At 45.9% G+C, this 16,074-nt stretch overlaps 1 protein-coding gene across 2 annotated transcripts in view; it reads right to left on the reverse strand.

Moving 5' to 3' along the window:
* The window catches only part of PAPPA (pappalysin 1), a 181,555-nt gene extending 176,318 nt beyond the window's left edge, over positions 1 to 5,237 (reverse strand). For both annotated transcript variants that reach the window (XM_027650182.1, XM_027650181.1), the window contains exon 1: positions 4,396 to 5,237. In XM_027650182.1, coding sequence (XP_027505983.1) covers positions 4,396 to 4,792 — 397 coding nt within the window. In that variant the 5' untranslated portion in view covers positions 4,793 to 5,237. The remainder of the gene's footprint in view (positions 1 to 4,395) is intronic.
* Positions 5,238 to 16,074: the final 10,837 nt, after the last annotated feature.

The raw sequence follows: 16,074 nt of genomic DNA on the forward strand, positions 1-16,074 counted from the left end.
CATCTGTGCAGGTTTTCCAGCTCCTGTCACTCCACTGTCACCATCACGCCCATTCCCCTGGGACCTGGCACATGCCAGCCCTAGTTAAACAACAGAACTGCAAGTTTTGTGTTTCGTGCCGTTCATTCTAGTACTTCATTACCCATCAGAACAAGAACATTCATGCCATTAAAAGACACCAGGCTGTTGAAGATGAGAAAGTGCTGCATTATCTGTCTGCTCATTATTTAATACCAGTGAAACTCAGAGTAAATCCTCTATTAAAAACATCCTCAAGCTCCAGCAAGGCCACCACAAGGGTCAGCTCTGGGGATAGGACCCAGCTCACTGATTCTACCTGAGGTGCATTAAACCAATATCAGACCCCAAAATTTCAGAAGGAATCCAAACTGACCCCAAAAAGTAAACATATATTCTTAAACTCTGTGCAGGGACCAGACCCAAGCAGTGCCAATTACATATCTTTCTAATTACCCAGTTATTGGACCCAGACACAGATGTTTCTCAGTCTCCTACATGCAAAAGCAGTGGCTTAAAAGTGAGCTCCACCGTGCTGATTTTGGCATTTCTTTCCCTTTGCATTCTGCTGCAGTTTAATGTTCATCAAGGACTGAAGTTGGGAAAACATAGGCACTCCCTTACATATGAAGCTTTATTAAGTTGGGATCATGCTCCCTGTTGGCAGGCTGAGGAATAGAGAGACAGAGGAGAATGAAAAGGAGAAGGGGAAAAAAAAACCCAACCAAAACACAAATAACTTTCACTCTTCAGAGCAGGCACGCCTTCTTACTCCAGCTCCCGCTGCCGATCATTCATCCCGCTCCTCTCAGCTCCCAGCCAGTAAAGAGTCAACATCTCACTCCTGTGAAAACATGAGCCACCCCACTCCAGAGCCACACGCCAGAAAACACCCTGACAGGGACTCAGGAGGATCCCGTTTCTCAGGACGGGGTTGCATTTCCACCAGCAGAACTGAAATATCTTTGATTACACCAGAAGCAAGGTCAAGGGAGCTTTGAAAGGTCTTATTTTGCACGGCGTGTGCGTATCACCTGAGCACAGCCCGACCTTAACTCCTTCCTCCACAGCCGGAGGTGCTTTCAAAGGCTCCGCGGGGGAAAGCGCTCAGACTCGAAATGATTAATACCATGTGCACACGTGTGTGTTTACAGGAGGGATGTGCTGTGCTGTGTGGTAGGTTCGCACATCCAAGGGGTGTTTGTCCAAGAGCTGTGTGGCCCGGGGAGGGAGGTGGGGACGCAGGAGCCGGGAGCTGCCTCCTCCTGCGGGAGCCGCTCCGGCCGAGCCCAGCCCGGCTCCAAAAACTGAGCCCTGGCTTAACACAGATCCGTGGGTCAGGATTCCACTTTCCCAACTGCTTTCCCCGACAAATGCCAGAGCAGATATCAGCGGAGTCAAACAGGGCAGCAATAACATCGCTGCCAACCAGCGTGAAAACTGGCAGAGCCCGGCACCAGGGCTGCCTATCATCAGAGACGGGGCATGGCCCGGCACAATGACGAACCCACTTAACAGCGCTGTAAAATTACCCATTTATGAAAACAAATTGAATACTGCAGCAGAGGGTGACGTAAGGAGAGTTGGCTCCAGACAGAAACTCCTGTAGCCTGGATTAGCAGAAGAACTCTGCTATGTCAGGAGCAGGAGCTGAGAACAACTTGAGTCCTACACGAGATTTTTAACAGACACAACAGGTTTCCCCTATAGGCACACATGGGGCTCCTATAGGACTTGCAGGGATTACTTATAAGCCAGCAAGGAGGGGTGGAAGGGAAGCAGTCAGCACGGGCAGAACGTGGGGGGCAGAAAGTAGATGAAGGTACGAGGGCAACTCTGAAAAACAGTTGTCTTCTAGTCAATCCCGCCCTCTCCCTCGGATCTGTACAGCTACACAGTTTCCCACTTTGCAACTGGGATGAAAGTTGGGGAGAAACTCACTCCTGGCACTGCCAGCAAATGTGCCCCAGTCCCTTCCTCCCCACACACCCCCAGGTGGGATCTTGATTTCGGTGGGGTCCTACAGATGCAGCTTCAACAGCAGAACTGAGCTGTTCAGTCTGTCACATCCCAAAGCAGTGAAAATGTGAAAGCCAAGAGTTTTGGCAGCCAGAACCCTTGATTTCCTCATTGAGGGAAGCGTAATCTCTCCCTAAGCTTGCTGCAGGTCTGGGAGGCTGTGGTGTGCGGAGGATACTCCGAGTGAGTTCCTCTTGGACCTCTTCCAGGTGTTTACACACAGAGCCAAACCTGGCTCCTCTTCAAGAGTGCGTGCGAGGGGGGCAGGGGGAGCTTAAAAATAAAATAAAAATCACAAAGTCCTCCCGAGCTGAGCTGGAAGCTCCACGGTGCAAAACTGGGGCATTTCTCTTCATTTTTCACAGTGGAATGTTATTTCCATGCATAAAATGGGTCAAGTGTTTTATACAGGCAACAACCCAACCTCCCCCATCCAATTAAAGTATTTTACTACAAATGATCTTTGTGTGTGTTTGCTTAGGTTCCCTGTTGTGTGAATTAGAGATACTTGCACCAAAGACAGACCTGGGGTCTTAGGTGTTGGATTAAACACATCAAAAATTGCACTGACCGTGTTTTGCTACCGATGAGATCTGTGTAAACCCAAATTCTGCCTTCCCTAACTTGAAAGGGAAGCACTTTGAGCCCTGGGGTTTAAGTTAGGAGTGGGAACCAGAAGAGTGGAGCATGAGAAAGCCAGGGGAAATAAAGCAAGTAATAACCTATTTCACCTATGAAATTACTCCTCTAAAGGCACACGGGACCAGCCCATGCCCGGCACCTCCTGCCCACCCCGGCAGCCCCACGCACAACGCGTCCCCCCTCCCAGAGCAACCGGGACTGGGGAAAGTTAAGGAACAGCACTGCTGACTTCGTCTCAGTTTTTGTTTTCTTTCGGACAAAGCAACTTTCCAGCGAGACAGGAGCCGCGCCGGTCAGGGATGGGGCAGCGGAGCCGGGAATGTGGCAGGAGGGAGGGTGGCAGGGGACAAGGCGAGCGGGGCTGGCGGCACCGCCGGCACAGGCACCGCTGCCTCCCGCTAGGAAGTCACTCCAGTTAAAGGGAAAGGGGAAATCCTCCCTGTCTCTTTAAGGCATCCTAGGACATGGAAACTTTGTACTTTCAGGGAATCTCCTTGCCAAAAGAACTGTAAAACATGTCTTCCCCCACCCCGCTCCCCCCCACATAGCCGTTTCTCTTTCTGGCTTGTTTTCCTTTTTTTTTTTTTTTTTTTTTTTTTACTAAGGGCATTTCCATTTTCTATGACTTCCTTCAGAGCAAAGATGGATGTGGCGACATTTATAAGGGTTTGTAACCCTCCGAAAAGTATCCGATTTCACGACAACTTTGCTGCACTTTATCACTAAAGCGGGGAAAGGGCGGGAGGTGGCGGGAGGGAGGGAGGGGGAGAGGGGGCGAGCGCGGCGAGAGGGACCCAAATTCAGGATGGGCTCATAAAATTTAAATAAGAAAAGTGCAATATTCCTCGTTATTGTCCAGCTCAGACAGCTCTGACTGGTAGCTGCTTTGAGTACTAAATGATTTTATAGGGCTATTTGACCTCAGAATCATTGATGTTACACTTGCCATTTCTAAGGGGAGACAAAAATACTCAACACATCCTCTAGCTGCAGTGTGAGTCCCAGCCCTAGCTGAGTGTCGAGGGGTTGGGAACTTTATAAACTCATTTGATTCATTTGAGGTTTCACAATAGCCAAAAGTTCCTTTACAGCTTTTTGGAAACCACATGCTAACGTTGCATCTAAAGGGCTACGAGTGAAGTACACTAAAAAGCTAATAAAACTAAGGAAATCGTAGGGGGACCTTAGATATGCATTTCTTTGCAGCCACACACCAGACACATACACTTCTTTTCATACATACAAACAAGCTACTTTCAAACGCTCTACTTACAGTTTTCCAACCTGAAAATTAGACAAAACCCCACCGGGCGAGCTGGCTCTTCTATCTGCATCTCAATCCGCGCACACAGAAAGACAGAAACCACCCAGGGCACTGCCATTTCCCTATGCAAAAGTTTACATAACTTTTCTTTCCCTTTGCGAGCACACAACACTTTTCAGCCGCTTCGCAGAGCTCCGGGATCTCCCCCCCCCCCCCCCCCCCCCCCCCGCCCGGCTGGTGGAGGGAGCCGGGCGTGTTTGCACATGCACTGCCCTCCGTGTGTCTGAGCTGCGGGGCACACGCGGGGCACACACACGCACACACACCCCCAGAGCACACACGCACGCCTTCCCCTGGCTGCTCCGCCGGCTCCCGGCACGGAGCAAGGCAGGGAGGGATGCTGCTGCTGCTGCTGCTGCTGCTGCAGCCACAGGCGCGACCAAACTACCTACCTGCAATGACAGCCGGAGATCTCTGTCCGCCTTCGGCTTTCAGCCACACTTGCAAAGTGAAGGCATCTCGGGGCAGCTCAATATCTGCCTTCAGCCGCAGCTGATCACCTTGGCCACTGAAATAGAGCGCCCTGCTCGGGGTAAGGGACTCCTCTTCGTCCTTTACCTCCCGCTGTTGCCTCCTGCGGGGGACATGCCCAGGCTCCAGCCCAGCAGTGGAGCGCCTTCCTCGGGCTAACCTGGTGGCACAGGTGCCCGGGGCAGTGTGGAGGAGCTGGCGGCTGTGCCTGGTGTCCCTTCGTGCCCTGCGGGAGCGCTCGTCCATCCCACATTCGGGTCCACTGGCTAGGGCTGTACAGAGAAGCGCAAGAGGCAGCAGCAAACTCCAGAGCTGCATTTCCAATCTTCCCCCCCCTTCTCCCCTGCAAATCCTCCCGATCTGCCAGCTTTGGGCTCCTCCTTGCCTTGACTTTCTTCTCTTGTTCACCCTTCTTGGTATTTGCTCTTTTTATAACCCTTCTCAGTTGCTTTTTCTTTTCTTTTTTTCTTTTTCTTTCTTTCTTTTTCCTGGTTATAGATTTTTTTGCTCCTTAAAACAAATAAAAATCAAATAAATCAAAACTCCTTCTTGGTTGAAATGTATTTCTCTGTTCTTCCTCCTCTATCTGTCTTCTTCTCCTCTATTCCTCCACAGCTGGAATTCCTCTCTCTCTTCTTTTCTCTGCTGGATTTTCTTCCCTTTATTTTTTTCTTCTTAAAAAAAACACACACACACACTCACACACACACAAAACAAAACAAAAAACCAAAACAACCCCCCCAGCTTTCTCCAAGACTCAGACCCACTGATTTCCCTCCCCCCAAAAGATGCTCTAATCTATTTATTTTTTTGGCCTCCTTTATAACATAAGCCACAACCCCCTCCTTCCCCCCAACCTCCCCCCCTCCCTTCTTCTCCACAAAATGAAAGAAAAGAGAAAAAGCCCCTCAGAAGATGAGTAAACAAGAATATGCTAATCTACTCTAGGGTGCTCCACCTTCCCAATTGAATGATTCCCATTAAAACTGCAGGGATCATGACTAATCAATCAGCTTGAAGGAGCAGATAGCTCCAGAGGTTCAAACACTTTTGCTCTTTTGTTTTTCCCCTCTTCTTTTCCTCTCTTCCTCTTTCCCCCCCTGTTACTTTCCCCCCTCTTATTTATTTTTTTAAAGAAGACAATCAAGATGAATGGATCAATGTGACAAAAATCCTGCACCCCCCTTTTTGCAATCTCCCCAGCTTTCTTTCTCAGTCCAGTCCAAAACACACATTCCTATTTTTTTTTTTCTTGGCAAAAGAGAAAGCTATTTCTCCTCTCAGACTCCCCGTTGCACTTTGCTGGTAAACCTTATGCTCCTCTGCAGCACATAAAGAGTCTTGAAACTTGAGTCTCAGATATTTTTTTTTTTAACTGCTTGCTTTCTTTCTTTCTCCCTTTTCCACTCTCTCTCTCTCTTTTTCTAATTCTTTCTTTTCCTCTTATTATTTTCCCAAAGTTATGCAATCAGCCAGGCTCCCCCTTTTGTGGTCCCCCTCAGTGCAGTTGTGTGCAGCTAATCCAAATGTTGCATCAAAGGTCCCCATCGAATCATCAGGAGCTAAAAGGAGAGAAGCTTTTTGAAGAGCATTTCCCTTCCAGAAGCTGTAGCAACAGAGTAGGATTTGGCTTTTGAGTGCTCCAAAGACTCCTGGTTTGTTTTGGTGTTTTTTGTTGTTTTTTTTCTTTTTTAAATAATAATTAAAAAAAAAATCAATGATTAATTTTATTGGTGGATTGAGTCAAAAAATCCTCTCTCAATATTGCTGATTTTGCAGCCTGAGGAATTCAGCTCCCCTGGTTTCCTTGGCTTAGTTGTAGCCACAGGTAAGCTTCTGGCTGCTTGCTGGTTTGGAGATCTCTGTTTCTGAGCTGGGACGTTTCTTTTTTTTCTCCTTTCTTTTTTTTTTTTTTTTTTTTTTTTTTAATATTTTTTTTCACTCTCGAAAGATCTCAAAAGCTCCCCCTGATGGCAAAAAAAAGGATTTTTCGAAGTACTTAATCGGTGGAAATGACTTAGCAGGGAACGCACGCCGAGCCCACGGGCCACTGTTCCCCTCCTCAGAAATCCAGGAGAACCAAGTTTCATCACACCAAATTCTCTCACAAACCCAATCATTCACATCACCCTCCTCTTCCACCTCTAAATTAATGATTGTCACATCTTGCTTTCCTATAAACTTTTAACAACAAACACGCACGAGAGTTTTCCTGGGACTGTCATCTTTCTGCTTCTGCAGATTCCCTTATTAGCACCAGGTTTTCTGACTATTTACACTCAAAATATACGTTATAACATCAATGAAAAGCCATTTTTTCCAATGAGAACGAGTTGTTGAATGCTCACAAGGCTTCTGGGAGATGTTATTTTAAGTTTCTTACTAATTTGTAAACACTCAACAGTGTCAGTTCGACATTTTCGGAGACGTTGAGTAAATAAATCCATGAAGTCCTACCAGAAGTCAACAAGAATCAGAGCTGAGCAGCCACTCTCTGTCCTACAGCCCTTCCCTCCACCACAGCTCTGCTCATAAGAAAGACAAAATACTGGCAACATCTACAAAGTTTTTAACAGAAGACCTCAAAGCAGTTAAACCTCACAGCAACCAAGAGGAAACCTCCAACTAGGAAATAAATGATACCATGGTACAAACTCCTATATGTGTCCTGAAGAGCTTGAAGGGACACAAAAAAGACACTTGTGTGTCCATGCCTGCTCGGCAGAGACAATTTAAGATCAGAGCTGAAGTGCTGCACTTCATTTTTCTAATTTAACACAGAGAGGAAAGAGCAAATCCACCAAAAAATTCAAAAATTTAAAGTGAACCTGTTCAGCCTCAGGAAGAGCTAAAAGCAGGAGAATTCCTGCTGCTGGGACTGCTTTCTGCACTTGACAGCTCCTCTGAAGTCCCCCAGAACTTTGCCCATGTAGAGTCTGAAAGAGCAGGCTTAAATAATTCTGGTTCCAGTTTTTACACTGAAAAAACCCAAATTTTGCAAAATCACAATGTTTATTTGGGACATTATGACCTGGCTGAAGTCATCAAAGAAAATTACTGAGACACTTCAATCTGGTGGTACAGCACCATTTATTTTTGACTTTCTATCTCTTACAAAAGGGTTTCACTGTGACCAAAACACAACACCTGTAGCCCCAGTATCAAATTCTGGGCTATTCTTGCTGCAGAGAAAAGCCCAAAGCTCTACTTTCTTTACTTAGGGAAGGCAGAAGAAAGTATGAAAAGATGGGATTTACCTCTAGCACACAAGTTACACATTCAATCAGTTTCATTCCTAAGACACAGCGAAAGCATAAAGAAAATGTGATATGTAAACTCTCAGTGTGATAAAAAACAGAGATGTGATTTTAGGAGTAGGGAGTAAATCTTGGATTCTTGAAATCTGTGGGTCAAGATCTAACTTCCCTGACAGCAGATGAAATTCTACCCTGCACAGATGGACATTTGTTCTCTGCTTAGGCCAGTAGTTAAGTGATGCACTGGCCTTCTGGCAGAGGGGTCCCTACCCAAGGACAATAATCCTGCTGCTGAACTCCAGTGCAGTATTCTCCTAAGGAAAGGGAGCAGGAGATTGTCCTGCACCTAGAGGTATTTTCACAAGGAAAAAAAAAAAAAAAGCACCTAAGCCCAGCTACACATATAGAGACAAGAATGAAAATAGATATTTATGACACTATGCCAAAAAATAGCACTGAGCTAAATGCTGTATGCAGTCATTATAAGGAGAAATACTCAGCAGGAATCTTAGCTGAAGCTGCCAATAACTCCCAGGTTCAAGACCAGAGCTGAGTGAATAAATCATAACAAATAATGGTTTTGTCAAATTTTGACTTTTTTTTTCCCTCCTATTTGCAAGCAGACTGTGAAACCTCTCAAATATGTTTGAAATTACATGCCCATTTCTTCCTTGTATTTAGTATTTCTCTGAGGCCAATTAGCACACAATTTGCTGTAATGTACACATTTTCACATTTGTTCTGTGTTAATTGGGCAAGGAAGTCACACTGCATTATTTTTGGCTCCCCTGGGGGTCAGGTTTAATCGCTCATGATACAGTAAAATTACTAATTTTACATATGATGGGAGTTTTCACACTTGAAACTCTCCTTGTGGAAAGCAGCGTTGGCTCTTCAAATTACTCACACGAAGGTCAATTAAAAACAATATTTCTTTAAAGTTGAGCTCGAAAGTCTGCCAGTTACAGCTGAATTGAGGCCCTACTATTTTGGGCAAGTATTTGTACATATTTGTCCTTACTGTGCACAACTCCATCAATCACACAGAGGTTTGCATGGTCTTTACCCCTCACCGATATCCCAATCAAGTCTCTCCCAACTTGGCTTGGGTTGGGGATGGCTGGAACACAGTCCAACAGCTACTCTGCTCAGAATCAGACAGGGCCCAGACACCAGATTTTAATGCAACGTGTTGGATTCAGGGCATATTTTATGCAATCAGCAATGGTATGATCGGAATCACGCTGCCTCCACGGAAAAGCAAGGAATGAAACCCAAAGAGCTGAGGAGAACTTCAAAGAAAAAGGGATTTTTGGGTTGTGGATCCCATGAAGTCCAGCACCTCTGAGGAGACAGAGCCACTTGCTCGGTGTCTGATGGGGATACAGGGGTTGCTTTAGGTGGGACGTGGCTACAGCTCCTAGAGAGCCCAAGGAAACTCAGAAATGTTAATAACTGAAAGAAAACCAGCAGCAAAGTATGTCAAACATCTTGGAAAAGATTTAACAGAAGACCTGATGTGGACACAGTGTGAATTCACCAGATTTTTAAATGTTTTCTGTATCAGTTTCCTCCTCCTATTTTAAGAAGAGTGATTAAAAGTCTGTGTTCTGCCTTCACTGTGGCACTCCATGCTGGTAACAATCCTGATTTTATGGATTTAAAACTATCATTCCTATCATTCCATACAACCTATCATTCCATACGATGGCACTACCTTGAGCAGGAATCACACCATCAGCACTATAATACCTTTTTTAGTGGATAAAAGTCTCTTCTACTCCTGGTCCCTCAGTTGTCCCATACCTAAAACATGCACTGTGTTAATTTACATCAATAAAACAGCTTAGTGTCAATTTGAAATACACCCTTTAATCCAGAAAAGTTTACTGAACAATTAAGAAGTGCAATAAATGACAATCAAGACTAAACGCATAATTGACGACTTTATGAAGGTTTCAGTAATTTTATAAGGTAATTTGCAGTCAGTGGCTGTAAATTCCTGTTTAAACCTGGCATGCCACTCTTTTTTGCCCTGCAGAGAGCTGTATTTCCTAACAATACTGATGCCTGTTCGCCTGGAATTCGGTTACTTTATCCTTCAAATTTCCCTCATGAAATATCATATTTCCAGAAAAGTTACATATTCTTTGTATTTTCTTCACCACATTCTTGAAATACATTCTTGGGGGTGGGGCAACAATCTCTGTCCTACAACGTTGTGGGGAGAGCAATAAGACACAGTGGATGATGTAAGAAATAGGGCACATTCTTCAATTAAACCATGGAAATGCTGATTAATTTAGTGGGTCTGCTTTGGTTTGGATTGCATTCTGGGTGTTTGGGATGGACTGTCCAGGTGAAATCCTGGCAGTGAAATCCTGCCTTGTCTGAAATCCTTGCTTAGGCATGAAGAGCAGAACAACTACAGACCTCTCCTATGTGATGCCACTCCAAGGCCACGTCCCTGTGACCCAAGACACACAGAGGAGGATGCACCAGGCTTATGTGAACAGCCTCAGTGGGTCCCATGGGACAACTTTGGGGCCAGACCCTTCACCTCCTGCTTCTCCAGGGCCACATCCCAATGAGGCAGAGCACCAGACAGGCAAAGGAGGCAGGTTCAAAATCAGCAGACTCATGGGGGCAGCAAAATCACAGCCTAAAGCAAAAGATACTGAGAGGAGGAAGGGCCTCCTGGCTCTCAGCCAGTGCCCACAGCACCATGCCCAGCCAGCCCCACACCACTGAGGTGGCCACAGGGCATCCCTGTGTGCCCTTGGCAGGGGTGAGCTCTCAGCACCCTCCCCAGGCCCTCCTGGCATTGCCCTTCTATCTAAAGTTCTGCTTGGAGCCACTTGCCCCCTCTCACACAGGTTTAAAACCCCAACAAGAACACAAAAACTCTTTGCCTCTTTCCCCCTCTCATGTAAGTAATAGTGTCTGCTTTAGAAGTCTGTTCACCCAGAGAGATTTAAAGTCCTCAGATGAAACCAGGATGGTGAAACCCTGAACTGCAGAACACTGATTTTATCCTTCCTGCACTGTTTGCTCCGTGAGGAATTCCAGAGGGACCACGAGGAGGATACCAAATGCTGCTCTTGTGAGAAGAGGTAAAACCCCAGGGAGTGCATGAGGAGACTCCCTGATTTTCCATAATGAAAGATGTGTTATATGGTTCCCAAACATCTAATCCGAAAGTTTTGCACCCTCCAGTATTTCCAGGATTGGGTCAAATGGTGAGGGAAAAGAACAAGACCTGGTTGGGAAGGAACAGGACTCAAGACAAGCAGTCAACTGACCGAGAAGGGAAAACCTCCTGGTGATTTCCATCTCCTGGTGATTTGTAAATACTGGGGTTTGGTTTATGGCTGCAGGAGAGGGACTGCACAAGGCCACTGCTTTATTCATCCCCGAGCACTGTCAGTGTATTTGGGCTGTCTTGCTACTCTCTGTAACCTGAGAGACCTGCACCCATGCCAGGACCTACAAGCCCACCCTGACAGCTGCCGAGGCCACCTCAAATCCAGCTCAGGAATGCACAGGAGCATCTCAGGCTCCCACAACAGTCAAGAACAAATCACGAGGCAGACGCGGGAGAAAAAATTCCTGTTTCACTGAACCAAAGACTCATCAGAAAGCACCAGACACTCAAATAACCCTACAACTGAAAAAACGTGGTCTTGCTTATTCCACAGGGGTCCCCTGCCTTTGTAAACACAGTGGCACATTAGCAGATGTTCCACCCATGTGTCCGTAACACAGCCCACAGCACTGCAGTTGCTGTTAATTAGTCACCACCCCACAGCAAGTCTCAGCCCAGAGGTCAAGGACTGGGTGAGCTCTGGAGCCTAAACTATCCTCTTAGACCTACTGATGTTTTCCCCACAAGATAAATAGCTTGCTTGGGTGTGGAGGGAGGAGGGGGGCTGCCTTGGGAAGGCATGTGGGGCCTCTGCTGCCTGGGTACCTGCTCAGAAGATACATGGGAGGTCATCACTCTCCCAGTGCTCTGCTCTGACATCTTCTCTAACCATATATCACTTCAAAAACATTAAAGACAGCGAGGTCAGTATTAGCAGTCCTGGAGGAGGAATACAGGAGAAGGGGCAGGGTGGGCTCTCCAGCCCCCCCCCCCCCCAGGTGGGCTCCCTCGGGCAGGGTGGCATCAGCCACTGGAGGAGAGGTGGGTCCAGGAGGTGGGGATGGACATGGGGGCTCTGCTCGTGCTCTCTCAGCTCCCCCAAAGCACAGTCAGCACACTGTGGTGCTGTCTGAGCAGAGCCACACGAGCTGCTCTGAAAGCCAGAAGGAAAATTTGGTACTGGCACATAATGTGGGGAAAAACAAGGAGGAGGACTCAGACAGACAGATGAAAATACAAGGCTGAGGAATAATCTAGAAAATTCAAATACATCAGGCCATGTTTTGGTATTCACAGGCATCATCTTCGAGAGAAAGTTTAGCATACCCAGATGTTTTTCCTAAACTAAATTTCTGCTCCAAAGCCAGTACTAACAGGATTAATTAAGGAGACCTGTCGTGTCTTGCTATTGAAGACGATAATCAAGCCAACGACAAACAAATTGATCAGGAGAGAGACACTATGTGTCATTCTGCAGCAAGGGAGCCAAAAGAGAAAATTCAGAGGAAAAACTGCTCTGCCTCTGAGAGCTATTCCCAGCGAAATGGGATTTCCCCTTTCTGCTTTCATTTGAATGGCATTTGAAAAACACAGCTACAGAGTCCCATGAACACAAGGTGTGGAGCCAAGAGGGGAACCCTCCCAGCCAGGCCGTCCCCGCCCTCAGCAGCAGATCTCAATGGAGCAGCTGGTCCTGTCTTCACAACACCAAGTCCTTGACTCAAACACTCCCAAGCCTCAAAAGGCATCTGAACCTCAGCTGCACTTGGGTCCTTGAGATTCCCTATAAATCAATCCCTATAAATGTCAGCTCCTGCCCCGAGCCAGCACAGGAGGCTCCATCAGTTCAAACAACTCTCCTGGCGTTGGAACCAAGCTCTGCCAAGCTGTGGATTGTACCTGGGGCCTGAAGTTCAGAGCAAGGCAGGATCTGGCACTGCAGAGTGAGGTGATTGCCTACAAGGTGTAGCCAGTCTTTGCAGTCATGTGCTTTGCTCCAGAATTTGAAAAATCTCATAAAGTTATCTGTCATCCCCTTGCACCTGAAGCAACCCCTCCCAAGTCCTCCCTTCCTGATCCCAGCCATGCTGTCAAACTTCCCCATCCTCATTCCAGCCTTGCACCCTGACTGCTTCGTCTTCCTGTGCCCCCCAATGCTCTGCCCCCAGAACCCACAGATATTAATTGATTTGTCAAAAAAGCTCAGGCAAGGATGTATTAAATCCGAACATTCCACACATACCTCCCGGGCTTCCCAGTGCAACTGAGATTCCTCAAATATGGTAAAAAAACAAAACAAGACAAAACAAAACGGAGGAGGGAAGAACAGAAAGAGTGGAAACAGAAACCAGACAGATGAAAAGCAGAAGGAAAAAGAAAACCAACAGCAAAACACAAATAAATTGGAGGACAGCCCTCACTAAAAGCTGCAGGTTGGGGTTTTTTATGGCTAAGAATTTGGCATCGGTGGCCTTCTGTGATATGTCACTGCATGAAATAAATACAATATAGCATTATAGGAAACAACTGCCATATGTGAGGGTGGTGGCAGCCTGTGCTTTCCCCGCCACCCCCTATTGCTTTCGTCTGCACTAAAGCTGAGTTTAAACTAGTGAAATCCATCTCTATCTGTCTAAATGTATAAATACACTTCCAGCCAAGACCCACCACTGGCTGTAGTTGTATGGCAACTCTCAGCTGAAATGTCTAAGCAGGGTTTTGACTTTATCCCCAGCTCATTGTTGATGCATTTAACAGGATTTTCAAAAAGCTCCCTTTGCTCTTTGAGGTGATACCCGGGTCTGCAGCGACACGTCGCAGATCCCTCTGATGCTGCACAGCTCCCCATGGAGTGTCAAACCCTGTTTGCCCACGAGTGCAGAGAAAACAGAAAACATCATATGGACAGCTATAAAAGCTGCAGAGAACCGGATCTGAGAGAACTCTAACCTTGTTTGTATTGGAGGAGATCTCATGTATCCCACTTTTAAAGCTGCTTGTTATTGCACGGGCACATCTGTGAGCGGAATTGGACACACTGCACTGGGCTGGGCTGCTGAAAAGGCAGCTCAGAGATGCTGCTCAGGCAGGTAATTAAACCCATCAGTACGTGAATGACCTGGTTAAGAATCTCAAGAAAATAGAAAATTCCTCAGGAGGCAAAAAACTGGAATTGAAATATCAAAATTTATCCCGGAGCAAAAAATAGCCTCCTTTCATTCCTTTGCCACCAATGCCTTAAAAAAGGACTAGGAAAATGAAAAGTGCACCAAATAATACATGAAAACATTCTCCCAAACTAAATAGACATAGAAGCACAAAGCCCTGTATATATTCAACACTATTTTTAGAAAACATTTAAACCTACAGACTTCAAAATTAATTCTCTAAAGTACATTTCTTTCTATAGTGCAATACAAATCTCATTAAATTCCATAGTTCACAATATTTATACAAGACTGTACCCTTTGTTATTAAATGCTATAGGACCTGCCCAGAAAGGTTAGTGACACTTCCTAGGATACCAAAACCTTTTCAGATCAGTTCATCTCTAAAAAAAGCTTGGACTGATTTTAATTTGATCAACCTTGAGTTGTTGTCAGAATAGTTTACTGAGCAGTTCCTATGAAAAATAGGGAGGCTTTTTATTGACAAATGAAATCAATTTTGTGAGGAGCATTCATAATATCTCAGCCCTTAAAATGTCATGTGCTCCAATTCAGTGCATGCTTTGTGGCAAACAGTGTATTGCCAACTTTTAATAGGAAAAACTGCGTGTGGAATTTACAGCAATGGCTTCATGGGGAATGTGGGAAACTTCCTCTCTAAAGGTGAGTGGGGCAATGAGTCCCATTGTACAGGCTGGGACAAGTCACCCAAAATCAAGAGCTGGAGAGGTGTGTTGGTCCCTACTTTTCCAGCTGCGTCAGTGGAAATGAGGAACTTAAATAGGAATTTACATTTACACTTTCCATGCTAAGTTTCTACCAGGCTGCAGTGAGAGCAGGTCTCCTCCTAACCTTGACCACACCTGACAAGGTTATTGAGTTGATCTGATCCCTTTTGATTGCCTCGTGTGACAAGATTTGTTGGAGAACATCAAGAGCCTTCACTCCTCAAAACCTCTCACGTAAAATCCATCTGAACACAGCAAGGACATGGAACTGCTGGAGTGAGTCCAGAGGAGGCACCAAGATGGTTAAAGGGATGGAGCCTCTACTGTGAGGAAAGGCTGAGAGAATTGGGATTGTTCAGCCTGGAGAAGAGAAGCTTTAGGGTGACCTGACTGTGGCTTTCCTGAAGGGAGCTGACAGGAGGATGGAGAGAGACAATTTACAAGGGCCTGGAGTGACAGGACAAGGGGGAATGGCTTCACACTGACAGTAGGTTTAGATTGGATATTAGGAAAAAAATTCTTCCCTGTGAGGGCGGTGAGGCCCTGGCACAGGTTGCCCAGAGAAGCTGTGGCTGCCCCATCCCTGAAAGTGTCCAAGGTCAGCTTGGACACAGCTTGGAGCAACCTGGGCTAGTGGAAGGTGTCCCTGCCCATGGCAGGGAGGTTGGAACGAGATCTCTAAGATCCCTTCCATCCTAATTCCATGATTCAGAGGGACCAAGGCAGAGGTCCCAGCAGACAAAAATGTGTGCTGACATTTATGATACAAGTTCAAGCCTCCATCCTTCTATGTCTGGAATCTTTTGCCAACACTAAATTCACCAAGACTGCCATCAGAGAAATGCAATTGAAAAATAAGAACGATTAGCAGGCTCAAGATCCAGTACTTTAAACCACATCCTATATTGGGGGGGTTGTTTCCTCATTTCACCAACTTACTTTTACTAAGGCTGACTGTAACAACAGCATGAAATTAAGAGGGGGGAGAGAAGGAAGAAAAAGCACTCTGTCTGTTTAGATTGGGTCACATTGTGAATTTAGGTTTCATTTTTCTCTTAATTTTCTGCAAAGATTGGCCCTAAGAAGAAACACATTTCTGGAATTGGGAACCTACAGCATGGTACAGCTCTCAAGACACCATACCAAAGTGTCTCTTTAATTATTTTTTAGATGAATTTTCCTTGTTCTGAGCTAATGGGTAACAGACCATGTCACAAAAATATTCCACATCCCTATTTATTCAGCAGAGGAGAGCTTTTTCTAAGAGTTTTTAAGGGGTTTAAAAACTGCAGGCAGTGAGTCC

This window comes from Corapipo altera, unplaced genomic scaffold (assembly GCF_003945725.1).
Source record: "Corapipo altera isolate COAL_440 unplaced genomic scaffold, ASM394572v1 268, whole genome shotgun sequence".
NCBI lineage: Eukaryota > Metazoa > Chordata > Aves > Passeriformes > Pipridae > Corapipo > Corapipo altera.